Source organism: Amphiura filiformis, chromosome 5, assembly GCF_039555335.1.
Source record: "Amphiura filiformis chromosome 5, Afil_fr2py, whole genome shotgun sequence".
Lineage (NCBI taxonomy): Eukaryota > Metazoa > Echinodermata > Ophiuroidea > Amphilepidida > Amphiuridae > Amphiura > Amphiura filiformis.
Window position 1 is genome coordinate 22,433,570 of NC_092632.1, and position 25,589 is coordinate 22,459,158.

Here is a 25,589-nt window from a genome sequence, read left to right on the forward strand (position 1 = left end):
AGTTTCATAAAATTTGATGTATTGTTTTGTGGTTGAAATTGACCATATCGCTTGAAGTAACATTTGCTCAACCTACCATTTGCCTTCGGTTACAGCATAGGACTTCTCAGCTCTGAAAGTTCTGGTGTGTTGCTTTGTTTCAGACAGTTCTCTGGCAAGACCTGATTGCATCAAAATTAGAACAAAAATATAAGTATACATTTCTGTATTTTCATATTTAGATGGAATGTTACAAGATAGTAAATGGAAAAAACAATATTGAAACCAACTCTAGCTCTATGGCAATGGGGACAGTTCTATTCAGCACTTATTATCACTATGCACTTACAATCTTTGAACACACAACTTTGCAATCATGACACAGGAGCTTTACATAGCATACACCTGTCGTCTAACCTTTCCTTTCAACCTTTACCATTCACCCAAAAGTCCTGTCATAACTTTTTTCATAATATTTGCATGCCGAGCATGCAAGTGTGGAAATATGATTGGCCGATTGAATAATCATGAGATTTTGGGCCTTTCCAGAGAAAAGTGCTAGTACTGTTTTTGTCCCCAGCATGACAATCCAATACAGCGGGTTTCAAATAACATTACACATGAGGCTGTATAGAGTCCCTGGACTTTCTTTATCTAACCTCTTTGGATGTCAACCTACCTCTGTATGTACAATCCTGTGCTCTCTAAGCAATACCCAAATCCTAGAATGGTTCCGATTGTTTCACCCAATATGTGTGTATATCAACAGGTGGGAAAAGATTGGGTTACGACTGATAAACCTACCTCTGTAAGCACCATCCTGTGCTTCTGGTGGTGCTTCTAAGGAATACCCAAATCCTAGAATAGTTCTGATTGTTTCACTGGCAGTATCACGATTCAGTTTCTTGGAAGTGTCTTCCAACTGTGAGTAGGGAACCAACTGAGGATTTCGCTTTGTTGTCCCATCCTGAATAGGAATGTATGAAAACATATCATTTGAAGTGATATACTGATAGTATATTGCAAGGTAAAATGAAAAGCATATTATTGAAAGGAAACAAAGACTACAAATCACAAAACAAAGATATTTGATTCTTCAGCTCATGAAGACAGCTCATCCTGCTCTCCAGATTTTGTTTTCAATCGAAACCTACCTCTGACAGGCCATATGTCCATCCTTGTTTGATCCTATCTTTAGCCCACACACTGTGTGCATTTTCAGCCAGTTGTTCTACAAGTCTCTCCATCTTGGGGTTAAGGGTCACAGTTGATAGGTTATATGGAGCTGGTTTGTAGCCATTGGACATTACATAGCTGTATGAAGACACAGATACATAACACATGTTTGTAAACTGTAAATTTTACCATACAAACTATGACAAAGGTGTACTTTTCAACAGGTGCATGTAAAATGTATGCATGCATGCTACAGTTCAGTAGAATGCAGAAAACATTTGACATAAACCAGCAGCAAAATGCATGTAAAATGTCAAACATACTACTGGCCCGTACACTTTGTGTTTTTATACATACAAAATCTTATTTGATTGCACAATGAATTATCAATTTGGTAATAGAATATTTTCCCGTTACTTACTTCATTGGAAGACGAAGTCTCTTGAGGGTAGCCTTTGAAGCTTCCTCATCAATGCTGATGTGATATCCAAGAGCAATCAATGTCCTGTATATGAAACATGAAAGACACAAAAGGCTTGTGATATATTATCTTTCAATGTATATATGATCAAACATTACAAAGATCTATTGTATAGAAAGAAGAAATATAACCTGAGAATGAAAGATACAGACAGAGATACAAACAGAGACAGATACTAACAAAGAATTTGATTTAATTTGATTTGATTTAATGATAATTTCATAAAATAATTTGATGTAAGCCCCCACCATGTTTAGAAGCATCAACCTAAGATTAATTAATAATGAAAACTCATCACACCACTGACATTTATTAACTAGAAAGTAAATTCTTTCAAGGTGTATATTTCAGATTGTGTGATTTTCACATTTTTGAACATAATGGTCATTTGTAGAGAGGAAGGGGAAGACTTGTAATCCTTGCATTAGTATGCTAGCATACCTGAGTGTTTCATAGGCCATAGTGATGTCAAAATTCTTCTCTTCTTCTGACATACTGTTGAAGAAAGTCAGACATGGATGCATCTTCTTGTTGTCATCTCGTATCTGCCAGGAATAAACATACATAGATGTTTTTGATTTATAACATACTATTTTGAACTTTCACGACGGCAGAATGTTTTAAAACCATTTTTATGCACCCCTGGTACATTTAACACAAACACACAGAAGAACCAGAGTATGATACTTTACAGCTTGAGCTAGATTAGAGGTGAGTAAGTCCAAATTTTCTTTCTGTTTTCTACCTTACATAGTGGCCTGTCACTACAAATAATCAGGTCATCAATTGGGTAATCCATCGCAAGTTCTCATCAAATTACTATAATTGGATTAGTATTTGACAAAATTCTAGTAAAATGTCATAAAGAACATAATGAATGTACTTACAGGTCCCCACGTCCATCCCATTTCAATCTTGTTCATACACCATAGCTCATGTATATTCTCAGCCAGCTTGTCTCTCAACATCTCTATGTAACCAGGTAGCACCACCTACATTACAAAATACACAAATAAGTAAATCATGATAGCATATCATCATGTTAGTGCAAGAACAGCGTATGTACACCCCATTTTCCTGGTTGAATCATTCCCAGTGAACAATCAAGACCTATATTCTCTACCTATAATTGAAGAAGGAAAAAAACTAGTTTGCATCTTACCACTCTGTCATCAATCAAACAACAAACTCCCTGTGGTTGGTTAGCATAGCTAACTAAAGAAGGCATCGTCCTAGTTATGCTATGCTAGCCAATCATGGACCATGGGGAATTTGATTGCTGGAATATCTGATGTGAACTAGGTTTTGTTTTTTAATATTTCTGCCTAACTTTACACAAGTTATTATGCTTTACATACAAAATAAATCTTTTGAAAAAATATCTAAACCTTATCTACTATTATCTGTTCCAGCTCCATTGACATCTCATTTATTCCCCTGGACGGTTGGATGTATTGTAATAGGTTTTTGCATTTTACTTTTTAAAAAAAATCAATATAACATTAACAGGGCTGTAGTGCTGGTTGTCATGCCCCTCCAATAAATCCTGGTCTAATCCTACCCAATAGACAGGAAATATCACTGGAATTGGAACAGATAGTAATTGTTGTCAGTATAATGCAATTTGGGTGATACTTACATTACTAGTATCTACAGGAGCAGGCAGGTAATTAGCATGATCCCTAGATGACATGGGACCAGATACTATTCCTTCCTCAAGGTTGCCAAATGCAAACACTGGTTCTATCCTCAGCTCATCCTTTGGCATCAGAGACTCATACACAGGTGCGAATCCTTTAGGGGCAGTGAACTTGAAGCGTCCCTGTTTACCGCCAAGAACGAACCGGCAGCTATTAATTATGTGAGAGAGAAAGATACAAAGATGTTAAGTGATCTTAATTTTTAACTTACAAATGAGTAGAATAACTTCAAGAGGACTATGTGACTCTTTTTTATTTTGTTCTATTTCCGAGAGAGGATTTTTTTTCTCTTATCTTTATTTTTTTTAAAGAATCTATTGCCTAGCAATGATATATATATACTTTCAAAAGAAATGTTTATTTTATACCAGAACACTTTCTAATGTGCCACTCAATTCAATGGTTCACAGTGCAAATTACATACAAAAAGCTTAGATTTGTACATTCCCTCAAGGGAGCAAAACTGCTCAAGCCTTGGTAAATAAAGAGCATATTTGTCCTAAGAAAGTGGGATAAGTTGCAGTAACTGAGTGTGAAAATTGTCTATAATCATTCATTTCTATGGACAGGAAGAATCCAAAATCGCAGTTGGGACTACAAGTTACAATTTTTGAATCCAAAAATCACAGTTGGGATTACAAATTACACTTTTTGACTTTCACAGCTACCCATATGGGTGAACAAATTGCACGCTCAGTAAACTTGCACAGAAGTTGATACTTCTTTTTGAATTACACACTCTCAAAAGGAAGAAAGTTATAATGTAGCATGATGCAGTAACTCAGGGTGAAAATTATCTTAACCATTGTTTTTAATGGACAGGAATAATAATAAAAAAATCACACTTAACTAGAAATATAACTTTTTAACTTGATCAAATTTAGCAAACTTGCATAAAGGTTGATGCTTTTTACTCACCTGACTGCTGCTGACATACTGATGACAGGAAAGAACATGCCTTCCAGATTAAAGCCTTCAAATGCAGCCTTGACTGGGTTGCCATTCACATGGAATAGGATCCTAGGGATACTCAGATCAAAGCAGACACCTACTATGTCGCCTTTGGAGAGGAGTCGACTACCAGCCCAGAAAGCTGGTTTGGACATGCCACCTGATGAAAAGCAATGCCAGATGGTGTTAGGTAAAATATCATGTAATTAACTTCATGTACAATATTTCAAATTAATTGTAAGTATAAGATGCATTCCAAAAAATTTACCTTGTGTTATTTGGATTGATCAATAAACAATATGTCATCATTCTCATAAGGCAATTAGATTTGAACCAGTGGCCTACACATGTACAAATGGGCTTACACAAAATGCTCAAATAAATAAACTTAAGAAATTGCAGGAGGGTAGATGAAGTTCTTCTGAAAATTGTGAATTCATCCATATCCCCAAAGGGGGTTAAATCATGAAAATGGAGCGTGTGTCAGCTACTGCTATATCTGGGTTATCTACACCCTCTTGGCACGTTTCATAGTCAAATAATGTAGTCTGAGAATATTGTCCCTTTTGCACAAGCGTACACATAGCAACCAACTCGAGGAAGGGGACTTGCACATGCGCACACTGGTTTTTCAAGGCCTTTTCCCCTGTGGGACATCAGGCCGACCAAGAGAATGGTCACTAAAACCTTCTTTACCATTTATCTCAATTTGCACTCAATGTGACTTAGCCCCCTTAAATTGGTGCCTTAGTTGCTTACCTGCCCATAAATTCATGCCATCAAAGCCATAGGAATACAAATCATCCCCTACACCTTGACTACCAAGGCCTTCTCCACACCTTGGATATGGACGGAACCCAGTGGTTGTAGCCCATCCACACCTCAAATGGATTGGGCTAGGTGTCACTGTTTCTATGTTGTCTATGGCTACCTCATAGTACCATTTCTTGTAGACAGCTGTGTTACCTTCACTGAGACCTACAAAGATGTTGGGTCTCATACTGTGGAGAAAGGATATATATTAAAAGATTATGTTAATTTTAAATGAAACTCATTTTTTTGCAAAATAAACAAGAAAATACAAATCTTACAAGGATTTCATTTCGTGTTTCAATGGTATAGCTAGATAATATTAACTTTGTAACATATTAGCCAAACTGATGATCTGTTACTAATACTTTTTTCTTTCTTTTTAAATTGCAAACAGATTTATCATTTTAAATTTGCATAATTTTTTATTATTTAAGTGATCACATTTTTTGGCTATTGTTTGTGTCACATTTAATGTGATTTACACATAGTTAATGTTGACAAAATACTCAAAAGTGAATGCTTGATGATATTTGTTGCCACATCGGTCCCTCTGCTCATATTTAAATATTTTACAAAAATATGGTTGTTGATAGTGAATATAGTAGTCACAAGATCAACTGGATGTATAGATGCCAAAATCATCATCAAATATCTCTGATCAATTGGTTATAATTTGATATAAGCATAATACTGGTTATAGTTGATTTCTCTTATCTTACCATATAACATCATCAAGTACAGCTGTCTGAAGCAGCAGATCTCTGGACGGCAACAGGTTTTCACATATGAGATTCTGGTTTGCTCTAACAGCCACACCATTACCAACACATAAGGAACACAGCACATCAAGTACCTGGTGGGTGCATAAATACAGAAAATCATCAAGCATCTCTTATACATGTTGGCAGTACTTATTACACAAGGTTTATATGCATTCAACACACATGTGGTGATAAAGACAAAAAAGAAACAGTTTAGGAAGAGACTTAAGCAACACACTGCAATTGCAGAACATAATACTGTCATGAGTCCTCCTACTGTCATGTACTTTTTGCTTGCTTGCTTTGCAAAATCATCACATTTGAGTTTCAGTCTTTCCTCTTGATCTGCTCTCCTGCTGACTGTATTCTTAAGTGTGTTGGTTCTTTTAATAATTTTATTATGCTTGTATATTTTGTGGTAAAGTGCATTGAGGCCCTTCTTAATAATGCACTATACTAAGTGTCTATTATTATTATGAGGAATGTCAAAAACATTGTGCAAGAAAAACAGGCTTATTCACCGTAAAATTGCATAAGGAAGGAGACTAACTCAACCCTGGCTCTTGACTTTTCGGTACATGGACACACATCAAAATTCCAGAACTGGTGACTATCCATGGTTCTTTAACAATACACAGAATAAAACATTCACACCAAACATATTTATTTTGATTTCACAACCTCCATTTTGAACAAGAGTGTAAAATTCAAATAAAATGTATGACTTACCTTAGGATCTCTGCCATGTTTTTCTAGCTGTGATATCATTGACTTGATATGCTGTTCTTTGATGATATTCAAGGCTTCAGGACTACCGACCAATACACAGTGCAGGACTTCCAACACACCTGTAAATGCAATCATGTTCAAAACATCAAGATAACAACATAATGATAAATTCAAAGTTTTATGTGAACTTTAATTGACAATAGTCAGACTTCAATTGTCACATCAAAACAAGGACCTACCCTGGACTATTTAAGCACCAGTCCGAAAGGCAAGAAACAACCATACAGTCTAAATTTACATTAACAACTCGTAATCTGTTAATACAACACATGTTTATTTCTTTTCATTCTGGTAACAGACTATTTCAGTGAATGCTTCAATGCAAGATAGTAGCGCATTTTCAAGTGACATTGGATTAAAAAAAATTAGTACAAAATTTTGTTCACCGAAATATTACAGTATATTGATCAATTTGAATTTTATCATGACTTGTCAATGTCATTACACTAAATGTCAACTTTTTTACCTTTTACTGATAATCATTCACAAAATTGGGTGTAAATTTAATGTTTTCCAATGTTGAGTTTACCTGCTGCACAATATTTACACACTTACCACCTCAATTAAATATGCTAAAATATCACACAGATGCAGATGTAAATTATTGTGTACCTTTAAATAAATCATTGGACAGGCCTTATAAAATGGCAGACCACATCAATTATTCAATGCAGATTAAATGAATATTGTCTTCTTTCATAACTTCCACAAGGTTAACCCATACAAAATATATATAACTTAATCCATGTGCCTACCTTCCGAGGCCTGTTGGCTTTCCAATCTATGTATTAGCCAGTCCAGTCGTATAGCTTGGGCAAATAGCGCACAATTGTTGTGATTATCTTTGATCATGGCAGCTGAAAAAGGGGAAAATACAGTAAAATAATTAAATGCCAGGATCCACTGGATAAAAACTGCATTTTCATAGAATTAAGTTTTGTGACTTTTCCACGATAAGTATTTTAAATAATTCCTTGTCAAGGTGGACCAATCAGAAACCTTGCAGCTCCACGATAAATACACAGGCATATAATGCGTAGGGATCAACCGAAAAAGGCATTTGTCAACCGATCCGATATCTGATATCGATGTTGTAATATTGGCCGATATCCGATCCGATAACAAAAAATAATAACAATATTTTGGCAACTTTGGAGAACCATTACACCTATTCTGAAGTGCTAGGATCATTCACAGTTAATTTGAAAAAAATTCTATGATACCTACCAAGTAGAATATAGAGATGATTGAGTGTATCTTCCCAAGCTTGTCCAGCCTCGTCCCCAGCGATTGCAGCAAAGTCCCTCCCACTTTTATATACACTTAGTTTGTCAATGGTCGCCAGTACCAACTTGACCATACCCTGTGGGAATGATAATATTATAAGATGTTACTATGGTGAATAACATAAAGATGTTGACTTCAATTAGACAAGTGTTACAGCAAATATGTGAAATTCTCTTGGTAACCTTAAACTGTACATGAGCTATCACAATTCCAATGGAAAAGAGGAAAAATAGATTTAATTAAGTTGCAACAATAAATACACAATCCATCAAAACCATTTATCTTCTCTACAATAGTTTCATATCAAATACTCATATTTGCTTTAACAGTAATTAATATTCTTAAACAAAACATTTTATAAACGAATAAATAATGTGCAAGACATTTTATTTTCAGTTTCTACTAACCTCTTCATGAAACAGGTCCTGCCTGTTTCGCAAGGCTTTGAGCTTCTTTTGTTTTTCTTCATGGGCTGAAAAAGAAAGAAAAAAAAAGTTTCTCTCAAAATATAAGCAAAGATGTTTCTATCAAAAGTCAACTGCAGAAGAGATTTTTTTTTCAAATGCATTGATTCCAAACTTGAACTGACAGAAAAATATTCACCAAAATGTAACAATATCCATTTAATGTATGTAGTCAACCAAAAAAACTGCAAGGAAAATACTACAGCTTCACATGAAAAACTAAAAAGTATTTTTAATAATTATATATAATCTAGATTAGTAACATCTAAATGACAACTAAACCTCATTTATTTGGATGGGTATGGTTGCCTATTATCAGGCTTTCTTTTGGGGTCATGTGACCCACAGTTGGCACATCATTGACAGTTTAGTTGATTGTTAAACACATTCTTGTCGTAGATGGTATTGGAGTCGCATGTGAGGAATTTCTATACCAATTTTGTACCAAATTCCCTCCTACCCACCTCTAATAGTTGTGTTACTTAAATAAATTACACATAAACATTTTTATGTTGTGACATCATTATGATGAAGTTGAGTGTTGATGTAACTTTTATTTGACCATTTCTCCAGATGAAAGAGGAAGTTGATAACTTGGTTTAGTACATACACTTAGCCAATAATATTTGTGTTTCCCTGTTATCTCACACACAAGTCATAATAAAAATACTAATAAAAAAACTTATCAGGGCCTATATTTCTGATCCTAAATTAAGTATACATAAAGACCCTTTCTGCTTTTCCATCTTGAGCTAGCGTAAAACTTTGTCTACAAGCATATAGTGTGTTTTTGATAAAAGCAAAAGTTAATACGAGACAGCCGTAAATATGGCAATACAATAGGTTGGTCTTACAATAGCACTTGTTTGTTGATGCTTATATCGGTAATTATTTTGCTCATACTACATAATATTATTATAAGTTTTTTGATGGATGGCGTCTGGATTAATTTAGCTTTCATGAAAACCATTCTATATGCTTGTAGGCTAGGTTTTACCATATTTCATTATCCAATTCAACCTTGTTTACATGCTGCAAACTTGTTGAAAGTCTCAAATATATTAGAAAATCTTTTTCCCAATAAATTTTGTATTCCGTATCTCCATATTTATCTATATCAAACATTTATGAGTTTCTATATGCATAAGATAAAGAATCAGAACTAATTATGTTTGGGTGGAGCATTTACTTGAAACTGAAAGCTTCATAAAAGGTAATGTATAATAAATGATTATATTTGAAATAGGGTTTATTATATGACGGACTGGCATTTATTCACAAGCTGTGATGCTAGGATGTTATCATAAAAAATTGTCGATCTCTAGTGAAGGTAACAAATACAGATCTACAGCAGTATTGGAGAGGAGTCAATTGGTAGCAGTCAAGCTTATTACCAAATAGTCATCAACGCACATCAAAATGAATCTCATAATCTTGCTGGTGAGTTTACTAATATGTTTCACATCTGTATCCTGTCAACATGATTACCCACAAGAAGCTTTGCGATGTAAAGTCTACAACAAGACAACATTGGACTGCAGTAGAAGGAAACTACCATACATTCCATGGTTTGAGAAATCGTTGTCTGTGACAAGGTTGGATTTACATGACAATCTCCTGCAAAATATTACTGGGCAACCTTTTACAAGTTTTGCATCACTTGAATTTCTAGATCTCAGCAGGAATATTATAACTAGTATCAGTCCAAATGCATTCTTCAACTTGAAATGGCTGCAAAAGCTAGATTTAAGTAATGATATCATTGATGATATAGAAAACTCATTAAACATCACAGATGGAGTTTTTGATGGACTATCCTCACTAAGAATACTTAATCTAAGCAGTACTAACATACATGGCCTTTCATCAAACACATTTCAAGGATTATCAAACTTACACTCTCTTGATTTGTCACAAAACTTTCACCTGAGTTTGCTAGCAGAAATCTTCCATCTGCCAGCAGGAATCTTCCATCATGTAGCTAATTTGAAGCATCTTAACCTTTCTACTGCATTCCCTATATCCAGCGCACCACAAGTGTTAGCCCCATTACATTCTCTTGAAGTAATGCATATGGGCTATGTCCTATCTGTAACAGTTGATAAAATCGGTTTCCCAAATTTGACAAAACTTTCTGAATTCACATTCAACCTGACACGTCTAGCGTATCCAGTCATAGATATATTTCAGCCTTTTGCAAACTTACCGATAAAATGTCTAACACTGCACTTCTTGCTCCCAAATGTGCATCTTCATATCAACATGTTTAGACCATTTAAAGAGGTATCTCATCTGCAGACCAGTGCAGATCCTTTTGTAATTAAAGCGCTTCAACATCTTGACTCAAATCTGGAGCAGCTATCTTTGTATACCTATGATTACTTATTTGAGACTTTTACTGAAACAACATTCAAATCTCTAGCAAAATGGAATTTTTCTCTCAAGGACCTGCAAGTGATCAGCACAGGTGCGTTTTCAACATACAACATGAAAACGATACATGGACCAGCATTTTCATGGATACCGGCTTTAGAATCACTGACACTCAAGGCTCATGGGTTTAGTTACCTTTCAAATGATACATTTTATGGCTTACTACAACTGCAGACACTTGATTTATCTGGAAATCAATTAACAACTATACCCCTACAGGCATTAAAAGAACTGAACATTTTGAGATATATGGATTTAAGTCATAATAAAATAATTAATTTTATTAGTACCATTTTGCAAAATATGAGATCCCTGCAGCACGTAAAATTAGCTCATAATGAACTCAAAATGTGGTGGCCGGTTCCAGACCTGTACAGAGGAAACCTAACAGAGATAGACCTTGGACAACTACAAAGTCCCAATATTAAAATATTTGGCACCATACGTTCTCTTGTTAAATTGAGTATGCCCAGAGAAAATATTGGAAAAGCAATGATAACAGATTTATGTGTTACATCACCATATTTGGAATACCTGGACCTGTCTAACTGGATCCTATGTAGCGATATATTATACGAACACTGTAGTGTACATGAAAGTTTTGGATCTGAATGTCCCAATCTTGGATACTTGGATATCTCAGGTATACAACTGAAAGATGTACAGCAAGAATGCGTTTATATGCCACATTTGCATACTCTGAAAGCAGCTCAAAACAAATTGACCACTATCACAGAGATCAATTTCCTGAACACATCAGCCTTGAGAACTCTTGATTTGAGGCAAAATGACATACAAAATATAAATAAGAATGAAAGTGAGTTCTTGGTCAATCTCACATATCTTAATCTCGAAGGCAACAAAATTGTAATTCTTGATGGATTACCAACTCTTCATTTCATACAAATACTGAATTTAGCTCAGAATTCACTTGCAATAGTTCCAAAGTTGTGGTTTCATCAGGATTCCAAGCTAACACAACTGAATCTCGGTGGTAACCCATTTGAATGTACCTGCTCAGTCCAACCATTTCAAAAATGGATACTTTCAAACACGCTAACTTTCTTGGATCCAACTTTCGTATATCAGTGTGAGACACCTCTAGCTAAAAAAGGAGTGAGCATAACCTCCTTTGAACTAGATTGCAGATCATATTTCTACCTGCATCTAGCCATTGGCATTGTCATATTATTGTTGGTGTTCATCATGATTGGTGTTGCTTTCTATTATCGCTGGCACATCAATTACAAACTTTTTCTGATATTCCGTCGACGATTTTATCAACGTGTAGCAGCTGATGAGCCTGACAATCAACCAGACGAAATTGAGCTACATAGAAATAGATTCCTTGGTCCCATTCATTATAGAAGATATGATGCATATGTAGCCTACCATCACGCCGATGAGGACTGGGTGGATGAACAATTAATACCAAATATAGAAGAAGGACCAGAACGATTTAAACTTTGTATGAAAGAAAGAGGTGACATTCCACCTGGTCGTTTTTTGCTCAATGCAATTGCAGACAGTATCAAACGAAGTCGTAAAACCATAGTTGTGCTATCTCCTAACTTTGTTGACAATGAGATGTGTCACTTTCAGATGCAGATGGCACGAATGCGACTGATACAAGAAGGCCAAGATGTTATCATTATGGTTCTCTTGCAAGATATTCCTGATAACAAAATGACCTTATTACTTCGACAAATACTCTGTAATAGAAACTACCTGAAATGGCCACGAGACAACCTTGGGAGAAACTTGTTTTGGCGTTGTCTCAGAGAGGAAATCAAGAAGCCTGCACGTGTAGATAGACGATTTGAGCAATGAGCCAACCTTGCATCCTAGTGAAATATATTCCGAACACGGAAATAGATAATAAAAGAATTAGGATTTGCCTTATCAGTATTCGAGCATAAAGGAAAATTTGATGGTAATCTGATTTTACTTATAAAACATTCTGAAAAATGTCTGTTTGTGCACCATTCTCGCAGACTACGCTTAATTTGAAACAATTCATGGTGCATCATCATTACTTTTCATCATTTGGAATATCTCTAAAGATTGGAATAAGTTTCAATCAGGAATATTTTTGATTCCCGTGTTAATTATGATTCTTATGGTTCTTTATATTGGTTTATATATATGTACATATTGCTATTGTAAGTTAAGTAGTGTAGTGTAGTGTAGTGTAGTGTAGTGTAGTGTAGTGTAGTGTAGTGTAGTGTAGTGTAGTGTAGTGTAATGATGGGTATTTACATTTGTGATGTGATCAAGCAAAATCAGTCAGAAGTCAGAAATATTGATTTTGAGATATAGCCAAACGAAGGAAGTATTTCTTTTGATCTGGTTGTCCAAATTCAATGGGGTTTTCTGCAAAATGTAGCTTTGCAAATGCTGTTTACAATCCTGTACGAAACTGAAAATTTAATATGTTTAACTTCAGACTGAATTTGCTTGATCACATCACAATTGGTGTGATCTACACTTGGTATCTAGATCCTTAACAAAAACACAAATCATTTTGTTTGTTGCTGCATGCTGTTAGTAAGGAGTAGAATACCCAGTATTTTCCTCCATAGCTGAGAACACAATTATACATGGTATTTAAGGCAGTAAGGGAGACCAGATTCTCTCTTGTCTATTTCTGTGGGTACCAACCAATTGATTCATGTTAAAAATATTAACTAGTTTCTGGAGTCTTTTTTAAATTTAAAATGAAACCTAAGGTAGCCATTGTAAATATGACTTATATTATGCTTCAAATTTGGTAAAATTTGATTCAAAGTTACCGTATTCATTCCATTAACTGCCCATGCCCCTATAAGTGCCCACCCAGTGACTTTACAACAAGCAAACTGTGATATTAGTTTATTAACTGCTCATGCAAATCTATATCATGGTCTGATACATATGACACTGATAACGATGATGGACGAATAGTGTGTGCCTTTTTTCCATATTGTCAGCTTAAACAATGTAAAACATAAGCGCCCACCCAAAATGACTTTGTAAGTGCCCTGGGTGGTTAATGGAACAAATATGGTACATTAGATTAGACTTGTCTTGTTCTCCTTACCACTTTCTTCCTCTGGTTCTGCAAAGTATTCAATGAGGTCCTCCAGCAAATCAGACACATCACTGATGTCAAAATTCTCCCATAGCCGACGGTCATCTTCCTCATGACGTAATGAATCCAAGGCACTGTTAGTAATGAAACATAGTCAAGTTGCTCATTATACAAGCGTGATATGCTACCTTATGTAAATGATCAGTTAACAGTCAAATGTGTCCATTCAATTACCTGGTCCCGAATGGACCAGGGGTGTATTCAGCTTTCTTGGTCAGGGGTGGGCAAAATAAAAATTCGGGGGCACAAACGGAAAAAATTGCAGTTGCATCATATTATTTATATAGAGAGACTGTACATGTCTTTGAGCTTCCAAAAAGGCTAAATTGGGACAATGTGCATGCGTAGCGTGCAAAATGTTATTGTATTTTACACTCTTTTGCCCCGTGATTGGAGTGAATTTTGGTGGAAAAGGGGCTCCTTGCCCCTTTTCTTTTCCTTTGCCCTCTCTTTTATTTTTTGTCAGAGGGGCACTTTTTCTTTAATTTTTTGTCAGGGGGCACTCTGCCCCCCTACCCCCAGCTTATAATGAAACTAGCAGATAACCTATTGGTTTGTTTCCTAATGTATTCAAAGTATCCCAACACATTATGTCAGCCAGTGAATGTCTGGTTACTCACCTGATGAAGTGGTGGAATAGGGATGTGCTTTTCCTGATGATACCTGCAGATCTTGCTTCCTCTACCCTGGCTCTAGCTAATGAGAATCCATCATCCATGTGTCCTTCATGAGACATCTGGACCTGTGTGGACAATATGGGACATGAGGGCAAAATTGTCAAACTGATATTAACACTTTATCAAATGGGCTATTCCAGAAATTAATGGCACCCTTGCAAAGAGATGTTTAACAATTTGGGAATTCCGAATCGAGAATCAAGGATGTAAATAGGTGTCAACAGAAAATCATGAAATACTGGGTGAAACAAGTTTCCATATTCCACTGTACAGGGAAGAATTGATTTCTTTTTAAACTCTGTATCCCTTACATCCCTGAGAATTTGATCAAAACAATTTGGAATTCCCAGTGTGAGAAAAAAAAAAAAAAATACATTGCTCCTACAGAAGACAGGTCAATTTTGAAAAAGTATTTTTTGGGAATTTGAAGGAATATTTGTACTGCACTTTACTGAAAAACTTGACAGAATTCTATAATGTGTGACCTTTTCTGACAGGAATTCACTGCTGCTGCAAAAACAGTGCGACTGGAAAGTGCATTCCTATGTCTTCTGTAGGACAAAAACGTTTTTGGACAAATTCCTCCTGAATGAAAAAAATGATTTCTTTTGTTTTTGTTGTGGGGGTGGGGGGGGGGGGGTATTCCATAACTTCTGGGGATGCCAATCATTTCTGGAAAAAAGTCCAATGTCAGCTTTAAAAACCCAAATGCCCAATGACGATCGCATGCATGAACTGAATACTTACTTTTAAATAAGCTTTCTTATGTCGATGTCCTTTTGACTTCCACTTTACATGTCGCATGAGAGCAACAGAGAATAAATGAATGAATGAATGAATGAATGAATGAATGAATGAATGAATAAAATGATGAACAAATGAATGACTGAATAGATTACCATATTGTTTGTAATAACACCCTGGGGCACGCAATTATTTGGACAAAAAAGCTTACCATATTAGGGGTGAAATTCATCATTCATTTCCACTTTCAAAATGGTTGTCAATGTAAACAATGTTCGCAGTTGGATTATAGGTAGTAATATGGAACATTTATCACTACGAAATTGCATTTGCATTTCATGCAAAACGTTCAAATTTACATTATGTTTTGTCCATGCAATTTGGCATTTACAACGTTTTGTTCATGCAATTTTACGAGTGTGACGTCCAGTACTGACAGTTTTTAGAAGCCTTACATAATATGGAATGAAATTTTCTGCATTTCCATCACTTTTTCATGGAAAAAATTATGGTGGACATTTATGACAGGGGTACAATTATTACATACAATACAGATGAATAGATAGATAGATAGATAAATAAGGAACTTCTTGTTGCAAACTAAAACAAAGACGCATGGAATCGATACATACAAATAATGATAGGGCCTATTACATATTTTGTGTGTGGAATGTCTTACTGAAAAGGTCAATACAGAATATACATGAAACATTATATAGTGTAAATAAAATATACAGCTATAAACCCAAACCATCCTATGTACACTTCCCAAAGCTAAGATAGTTCCACTTACAATTGCTTTCAGAGAAGAACGGGCTTTGTTTACCTACGGATTGGCTGATTACGCATCAAAGCTGCATTCCAAGCTCATGAAGGGTCGCAAAGGGAATATAAAACCACCTATGTTGCTCATTAATAGTGTGTACACGTTGAAAGAACAAGGGAGGTCCAAACTTCTCTGGAAGCTAGTGTAATACCACAGGTTGAGTCTAGGAATACCCATGCACAAATTGTAATTGCAGTGAAATTGATGGAAACAATAAAAACCTACCTCAGTGAATACCAGAAATGGCTAAGGTGAAAAGAGTGTCACTAATTTGCAATGCAAAAAACCCACTTGCCCTTACAATTTATATAGCTCCTAATGAGTGGAAGATTAAACCTATTTCACCAGCAAAAATCCAGAACATCCAGAAAATGAACAATTGAAATCAGCCATAGCAGAAAATACTATGCAATGAGTTTGTACTTAACTATCTCTAAGGCAACAACAAAAAAACCTTTTCAATGGTCTGTCAGACTATTTATTCTTTTGCAGATATCAGAAATTACCTAAAACATTTCCAAAAACTATAAATATTTTTTGTCAGTCAAAATCTGTCACTTTTGGCAAAAAACTGCATATTTTACATGTAACATCAACAATATATTTAAAACAATACCCTGAAAATGCAACATCTGGGGCAGCCAGGCTCATAGAACAGGGTATTTTTTCGTCGCCTTATGTTAAAAACTAAAAAAAAATTGCAAGGAGGGTGATACAAGTGTGTTAAACACATAAGAGTATTCATTAAATCTAAGGAAGACCTACATATTAGTGAAGAAGAAGGGGACACTTTTTAAAATCAGGATCACTATCCTCTCCTGGATGCTAATAGGCTATTCCAGTTGAAGTCCATACACCCCTTACTAAAGACATGATCTTAATCTTCCACACAGGAAGTGTGAATTTCAAATGGGGTTACCTAAATGGGTGACTCCATTTAAGGTCAAGTCTTCCATAGGGGGTGTATGGATTTGAACTGGAATAGCCAACTGTTACACCAGGATCACGATCTATCCAACCAAAGGGAAGGATCAGGAACCAATATTCTGATGTGTTTTGTATCAATAAGTGAGTGATAATTTTGCTTTAGCAACAAGAAATTCCTTATGTGAATTGTGATAAATGAATAGAAGAATGAAAGAATTGGATAGATGGATCTGGTTCTGGTCAAATACTTTCCAATGCTTCATACAAAACCAGGTGAGAAGGAATTTGTGTGCACTATATCAGAAGATTTAATTGTTTTGCATACAGTTTCAAATTTTCAAATAATTAGGGAATGCATTAGGGTCTGCATTTATTTTTCACATTAAATAACTGATGTAGACTTAAAAGTAGATGGTTAACTTGTTTGAATATTTACCATGATTAATTACTAATATAGCTCTTTACATTATGAGAAATTAAGTAAATCCTCTCTACATTTTGTTTCAAGCTTAATACATATAGGTTGCCTGTGTAAATAAAGGAAAATACATTAAGTAATTGAATCGTTACCTTTCTTTCTGCTGATTTGCCACCAACACCAGAGTCACTGACCTATTAAGAAAATAGAATGACAGGAAGATTAAAGTAGAGTAGTATATTCAAATAAGAAGCTGGCTATAATTGCTTTACTCTAGCTGAGTGTAAGAAGATGTGAAACACAAATAATATACATTCAAGAAAAATCACTAACATTTCCTTGTGTTGTAAAGATTGGCGAATTCTAGATAGGAGGTTTTGGGTGGACTAGCTCTGTCCCTTCAAGTTCTGATTTGTTATTTTGTGAGACAGTGATTTCTGCCTTAATCTAGTTTTCATCTACCAGCAAAGGTGTACCGGCAGGGCGGGTAACTTGAAACACCAGGACAAAAAGGCTCTAAATACAGAGACAAGATTATACTAAGACAAAATAGATTTTCGAGTGCCTGAGCAAAAACATTTGGGGTCAACAATTAATCATTCTAGTTGGCAAACCATATTTTGTCAGCAGGACGATTTTGATATCTCCCATCCCCCGTACACCCCTGTCTACCAGCTGATGAAAAGGCAGCTTCCTACTTCTTAGAAAATCAATAGCTAGGTGCAAAAGCAGTTTTCATTTCCCTGTTTGAGACTTACACCTGCATAGTTGTCAGCAAATCAATGGGTTTTTAGTTTCTCTGATGAGAGGCAGGGAGTTGTGCGTTGTCAGTTAAGGACTCAGCTATACATCAACAAATTTAGTGAAAACAGTTAATTTGACTGATATACATTTGACAAATATATAGGGTGTGTGGAAAGTTTGTTCACCCCAGGCCATACTCCCCCCTGGTTCCCCTCCTTACTTGAGTAACCCAAACAAATTAATATCACCTTAGTGCTACAGCCTGTGAATAGCTTTCTTTCCCAGCAAAAGTTTAAGCTTTTGAAAATTTCCAACCCTGTCAGAAACTTTTATCATTCTTCATTCCTCATAAACAGTTTTTAAATTTGCCTTTACTGTGCTGCTCATGCCACAGTGGCCATCTTGGGTATGCAGGGAAGGGAATATTCCCATGTACACAGAAGGTGCTTAAGCTTACCATGTATGATAGCCATAGTTCTGTTTCCACATGTTGCACATAGACTGTAGTATCACCATACTTGATGTCTGATGAGCCCATGCCTTGATCAGTCTTGTTATCCCATTGAGCCTCATCATCCTTGGATGCACGGAAACAGAAGATGCTGCATTTGGTGTTGGCTTTTTCTTTTGGTATGATGCATACATCTGTATTCTCACCCACCACTGCTAGGTATTTGCCTGAAAACAATTATACAAATATAACATGACTATTGAAGAGACTGTTATGAAAAATTGAGCCTGTGCCTCACTTCAGTCTACTGATCTACTACTCTACTCTACCCTTTGATGATTATGCTGATGTGCTACCTGGGAACAAGTCAAATAAAATGTCATCTATATATTTGCAAGCATTGTTTTTCTTTATATAATTATTTTTAATCCATTTTCATAGTTGTTAGCTTATAAATATTTCCAGCCATTTAATGATTTACAAAAATGCATTTTGTGCATGTTAGCCTACTTTTATCAGATGTCAAAATTGCATTTTGGTTGTATAACCCAGTTTATTTCTCAGCCACCAAAAGAAGATATTCTTACTAGCTTCACAACGGCTAAATATCATGGACACTTTTCATCTAATTTAGAGAAAAATGAGAGAAAATTACATCCACAAATATACTCAAAGTGAACGGGAGGGGAGGAAGAGTATATGACAATTACAAGTATCATCAAGTATTTGGTACATATAAGATGAAATTACCTGATGTAACATGCTTAATTCGACAGGGTTGACCCCAAGAGACAAAACTTCCATTCCACCTGCAAAATGAATAAAACAACACACAGATATTAATAAAAAAAGGTATAAGGATTGACACACCATATATGCCATTATCTCTTTCAAACCCATAGATTGTGTAATGTAATAAGTCATGGGAAGTTGTTTGAGTAACTTACAATGTATGGACATACATCACTTTCACCATTACAGCCTATGCCAGTACTTACAAATGTATTTATATTAAAAGGTGGGTGAGGAAATCATGGTAGCGTATATTGCTTAAGTTAAGTGTCCAACACTTTGGATAAACCACAACCTATTCAGCTATTAACCCTTTCAAGTCGCTTACTATTACAGGTAATATCTTTCTGCAACTGAACTGTTGATGATGCTACCCTATCTGGGCTATGGCTGCCTCCTACTCAGTAAAAGTTCAGAATCAAATATTGCACAACTATCGTAAAACCTCGTCTATAAGCATATATAATGTTTTTGATGAAAGCTAAGTTAATACGATACATGCGTAAATATGCCAATACAATAGATTGATCTTACAATAATACTTGTTTGTATATGTTTGTATCTGTAATTTATTTGCTCAAATTGCATGACACCTGAATTAATTTAGCCAGATTATGCTTGTAGAGCGAGGTTTTACAGTATGCAATCATGCATTCACTATACCAATGGGAAATTATCTACGATTTAGGAACTTTAATAAATCTGAAATTCATGAAAAATGTTGTGCACAAAATCATCATTTTTAAATCTATCTAACAATATTGATAGCTAAATTCATTTAATCGTATCGATCATCTGAACACTTTGTTACAATTCCTAGGAAACACAGATGTTGCACTATTGATGCTATTGTTATCCTCATTATTATATCTAGTACAACTGTACACTGGGTGCTCACTCTCTATATGACATTTACATTTGTGCTAAATGTTGCTAAATGTCCTGTTTGCACACTTTGCAAGCATAAATAGTTGATATTGCAACTGACAAGTGTTACCTATATATGCAGCATCATTAATATTGTACACGCACTTGTCTGGCTTAGTGGCAATTAGGCTATTGCAGTTGAAATCCATACACCCCCTGTGGAAGACATGACATTAAATCTTATACACAGGGGGTGTAGATTTCAAATGGAATCCCATTTAATATTCACACTCCCTGTGTTGGAGATTAAAGTCATGTCTTTCATAGGGGGTGTATGGATTTCATCTGGAATAGCCTATTACTCTAGATATTTTGTATAATAAAGTTCATACCCATCACAGGATTTGACAATTAGTTGGTTTCTACTAAAATAGTCATGTAAGGTTAAGAATCTGTTAGAACGGTTTTTTTTCCCTGCTTGTAAGTAATTATCCTAATTAGCATGCAAATATGCAAATTAAAGATAATATCGGTACATGGTAGGTAAAAATATATTATGGCAATTTCAGATCAAAAATCTGTAGGATATAAGTGCTATGAATGTATAGGCAATAAAAAACCCTATCCTACAATCCAGACTAACCCAGATTTTGCATTTTGGGGGTTTATTTCTGTATGCATGTAAAATCAGATATTTTGACAGTAAAAGTGAATAGATTTTGACTGAAAAAATGTAAGTGAAGTGAATGAAAAATTTGCATTTTTACAGATTTTACAGCCTGACTGACCGACCTTGAAAGGTCTGCCAGCCCATACAATTTTGGGAAAATTGATATTCATGAGCACTTTTCAGCCACTTTTCTAATTAAATATACTGTGTATTGGTAAAAACAATACAACACATAGAAACTTTGCTTTTTTTAAACTGTTCAACTGATTTGCTAAGAGGCACACACCCTATACCGCAATCAACCATCACAACCAGGATCTGCTCCTGAGACAAACCAGCAGTTATTTTCTTGCCCAGGGGGATTTCTAGTTAGCTGAATTATTGATGATAACAAAAAAACAGAGACTGTGCTGGGCCTCAAACTCAGATCATCAAACACCAATGCACTGGAGTCTAGCCTTACCGGTTATGCTAAACTTGACTGTGTAGATAGACCAAAGCTTGATATAAAGAGCCAATTCACTGGCCTACACAAATGGATGTTTTTATGGCAAAAGAAAAAGTAAGATACTGCCTTTTGGCACAAATGGATACAAATGTGCTCAGCTGGTATTTGATGTATTTTACAACCCTACTTGTTAATGGAGAGTAAATGATAAGTGTATCATCTGACCTCCTTTAATGACCCCACTTTAGAGTAGAATGAATAAGAATATATTATCATAGCTCCCAAATCTGACTCTGATCATGAATTTGACATTATCCATTATATTTTACATGTGTAAGGATGGTAGTCCAAATATCTTGGAGTAATCTATAGAGGCTTTCGGTGCTAAATTTAAAAAATATAAAAAAAACCTGGTAAACACATACCTATGGATATCATTATAGTGTAATACAATAATGCAAATGGTGACAAGATGAAAACCTTAAAGGATAGACACTTGGGTTAAAAAAAAGAAAGGGAGATGGATATGAAAATGATCTATTTTACTTTGTTTCAATAAAAAATTTACTAATTAAAACCTATGTCAATACCAGACAAGGTGAAATAAAAGTACAGAAGGCTTACAAATGTCTGATAATTAGTTTCTGTTAAAACATGGACAAATTTTGTTAACATGGATTGAAATGTGCAAGCCCCTTTTTGAGTCCTGTATATCAAAATTGGTGCCAGATTAATATTGTGATATTATTTGAACACCACACTCAACAGATGCTATAAGTAGCACTTTTACTAGGCCTATAGGAAATACACATGAAATTGTATGGACCCACTCTCCTACCTCATTTAAAATCACTACATCACTTTATTTCATTTCTTACTAGTGTGCATAAAAGCAAGAAAATCCAAGGTGTTTCATGGACATTCCTATAACTAGCCTACTTGTACAGATAGGATACACCCTCCTTGTGTGGCAACCACACCAGTAATCATCCCCCTTCCCATTCCTCCTCCTCATCATGTTATTATTGATGTCACTATCATGTTGATACTATCCATAGCCAGCCAGAGGCTGTACTTTACTAAGCCAACTAACATGTAAGGAATCTCACCCTGCTATCTCTGACCTCACTAAACAGCTATTTCTGTTCTAAAGCCTGCTTAAAATATTGCAGCACTTCCGAAGAAAGCTTTACTTTTCCTAGGTTCGAGCAGTATTTGTGGTTTTGTGTGTCAACACTGATGCAGCTGATGCCCATTCAAATCTGTATTTCAAATGATACTGGTTTGAGGGCATACTTTTTTCATGGAAGTGTTGCATGTGAGCATTTCACATACCATAATTCCCTTCCTCTTCTCAACTAAATATAGCATACTTATTAGATATTCGTAGTAAAATTTCATTCATAAATTCATATCCAGTCCGAACCCTTCCAAATACCACAAAATCATACATCACAGATGCCTCAATGGAATACCAGAGGCACCCCATCAAAACCATCAGGCAGTAATTGAATACCTGCCCAGGTCCATGCATGGAAAGTGATTTTGATAAAACTAAAAAACTGTGCATCATTTTAATTCCTTCAGTTAGATTTACCTGGTGAATAGGGCAAGTTGCACACTATGCAAATGAGTGGGTTAAACTGTATTAGGTATGATGATTAGCATTTCAGGGACTTCGTAACGGGTTATTTTATATGCCGGACTTGGGTTGTTTTTTTAATCACATACAAAGACAACATTGTTGGAATGGGAATACCAGTCACTAGTAAGATAATAAAAAAATAAGCACACAAATATGTATGTTGATAAGCACACTGCCATGTAATATAAACCACACTTTCCTTGATTAAACCAATTTTTTTCTCAAAATTCACTCTCCAGCAATGAATGTGTTACACAAGTCCTGGACTTGGGTTGTTCTTTCATACATGCTGGATTTCACATGCTCAATAGATGCAGGTAAAGGGTGGATTTTAGTTGTTCTTTTATACATATATGATAAACCTAGGTATAAGCAACATTTAACTCAATTTGGCCAGAGTATGGACTTGGGTGGGTTTTATATTCATGTATTCAATTGTAAACAATGCTTATGTTATCTATTTAGAGAATTAAAAAATAGGATTTTGCCTTTAGCCGATCCAATATTGTGTCGTAATGGATGGGCTGGCACCAGCATCCACTATGATAAAATATCAGATAGGTAAAATGTAAAAATCCTATCTTTTATTCTCATCCCTGTTCAGTAATTGCATTGATACACATGGAGATACTATCTTAGGCCCCTTCCCTCTTGGCGTGTTCACCCAGTTTGGGGTGCTCCCTGGGAAGGAGGAATCAAACTAGTTTTTAGGATAATGGTTGGGACGATAACACGAAAATAAAGTCTGTCTTAATCTGAAAAGAAGCGAGTGTCTCATCTCATCATTTGAGCTAATTCATTCCCTGTGGCATCACCAAACCAAATCGCCACACAAACATGGAAAGGAAGACTCCTATTGGTCGAATGTCTGACTGGAACAACAAGCCGTTGGAAACAACCCGACCTAAAATCATCCATTTCTCATTAAGGATATTTCTCTGCAGTAATAAATCAGTTAATCAGTGCGTCAGAGAAACTGTAGTTTAGTGCATGGGCGTCAATCTGTACAGAGCACAGAGGGGATGTGTCCCCCCCCCCTCCACCTTTTGCAAAATATCCCATTTTTTGTTCTTTTCAGCCACTTTTTGACAATTCAGGCTGATTGTCACCCACATGTCAAGCCGGATTGGCGCTAATGGTTTAGTGACATGAAGTGAACACATTACTGACACCCCTGGCCTACAGAGAATTGGATTAATATGGATCATAACATGTTATGTACATATCTCAGTCATCGTCTCACATTGTCTACCCAATCTAGAGCTGATATTTAGTTTCAACTATCAATACCCAGAAAATAGGTTTGAATATGAACAAGCAATTAAATATTTTGATGATTCAATCTACAATTATGTTGACTTTCACACATCATGCCGGGAGTCATAATTATTTTAGAAATCTATTGCTGAATGAAGTAAAGCAAATTCTGATAATGTCAAGTATTAAAATATTCATCTTCATCATCAAAACTTATTTTTGCTTCACAGCTCAAGCGAGTAATTTGGGCAGATGGAAATGCAATTGAAGTCTAAAGCTGTTATTTACTAGACTAAATAGAGTCAGATTGACATTACATGCATGGAGATATGGCTGCCATAGGTAGATTTAGCTTTCATTTTTGTTGGATGGTCCTTTAGGATACAAGCCAGTAAAGAGTAGGAGTTCACATGCAGAAATTGAGCTAGTTATTACAGCCCTGAAAGTTTTGAATTAAAAGTTATTTAATTCAAGCTAGTTATTACAGCCCTGAAAGTTTTGAATTAAACATTGAATCTGTATGCTAAACTTATATTCCCAATTTATACTGAACTACAGGACTAGGATTGAGTTATATGTTTCATCCAATAGGACAGAATAATAACTGTTTAATTCAAAAATCAAATACTGTAATGGGCTCCATTACTTGGTCTGGTATATATATTTGAGGCAACCACAGAAAAGTTACCACCACCCAAACCCTATTCTTAACACTTAATCCTAACTTCTTAATCCAAACCACAGTAAACCCAAATGCTTGAAACCTAACCACAATCATAAACATAAAATCTAACCATCATCCTGACATTAAAGACTGATATTTTCTTACAAATGACTCAATCTGATCTAATCAGAACAAAGTCAGCAATAATAAAATTGAGATATTGGCATATCGCTAATTCTACAAAATCGGGTGCCAATCCACTGTAAAAATTGAAAAAATAAAAGTTGTTCAAAAAGACCTGCTTTTTGTGTTTTTTAAGAGTAAATGTATCACTACTTTCATATCTAAAAGATTGCCAACACCACTTGCATATTTTTCTTTCAGGAGGTCATGATGTTTTTTAACACTAAAACTCAATGTAATGTGAGCTACGTTACCAGCTACAAAATGGGCTGGTTTTACTCAATCCAAGGTCATAAAAAGCAAACTAAAGAT

General features: G+C 35.4%; 1 protein-coding gene across 1 annotated transcript in view; it reads right to left on the minus strand.

Moving 5' to 3' along the window:
• LOC140152806 (ryanodine receptor 2-like) overlaps window positions 1-25,589 on the minus strand; it is a 231,522-nt gene that overhangs the window by 136,706 nt on the left and 69,227 nt on the right. Inside the window, 19 exon segments of the mRNA XM_072175306.1 lie at window positions 77-161; window positions 784-946; window positions 1,134-1,293; window positions 1,577-1,660; window positions 2,078-2,181; window positions 2,524-2,628; window positions 3,276-3,486; window positions 4,255-4,447; window positions 5,047-5,288; window positions 5,820-5,953; window positions 6,591-6,709; window positions 7,406-7,507; window positions 7,878-8,013; window positions 8,345-8,409; window positions 13,914-14,038; window positions 14,585-14,706; window positions 17,709-17,750; window positions 18,758-18,978; window positions 19,502-19,560. Of these exon segments, the coding sequence (XP_072031407.1) occupies window positions 77-161; window positions 784-946; window positions 1,134-1,293; window positions 1,577-1,660; window positions 2,078-2,181; window positions 2,524-2,628; window positions 3,276-3,486; window positions 4,255-4,447; window positions 5,047-5,288; window positions 5,820-5,953; window positions 6,591-6,709; window positions 7,406-7,507; window positions 7,878-8,013; window positions 8,345-8,409; window positions 13,914-14,038; window positions 14,585-14,706; window positions 17,709-17,750; window positions 18,758-18,978; window positions 19,502-19,560 (2,472 nt within the window).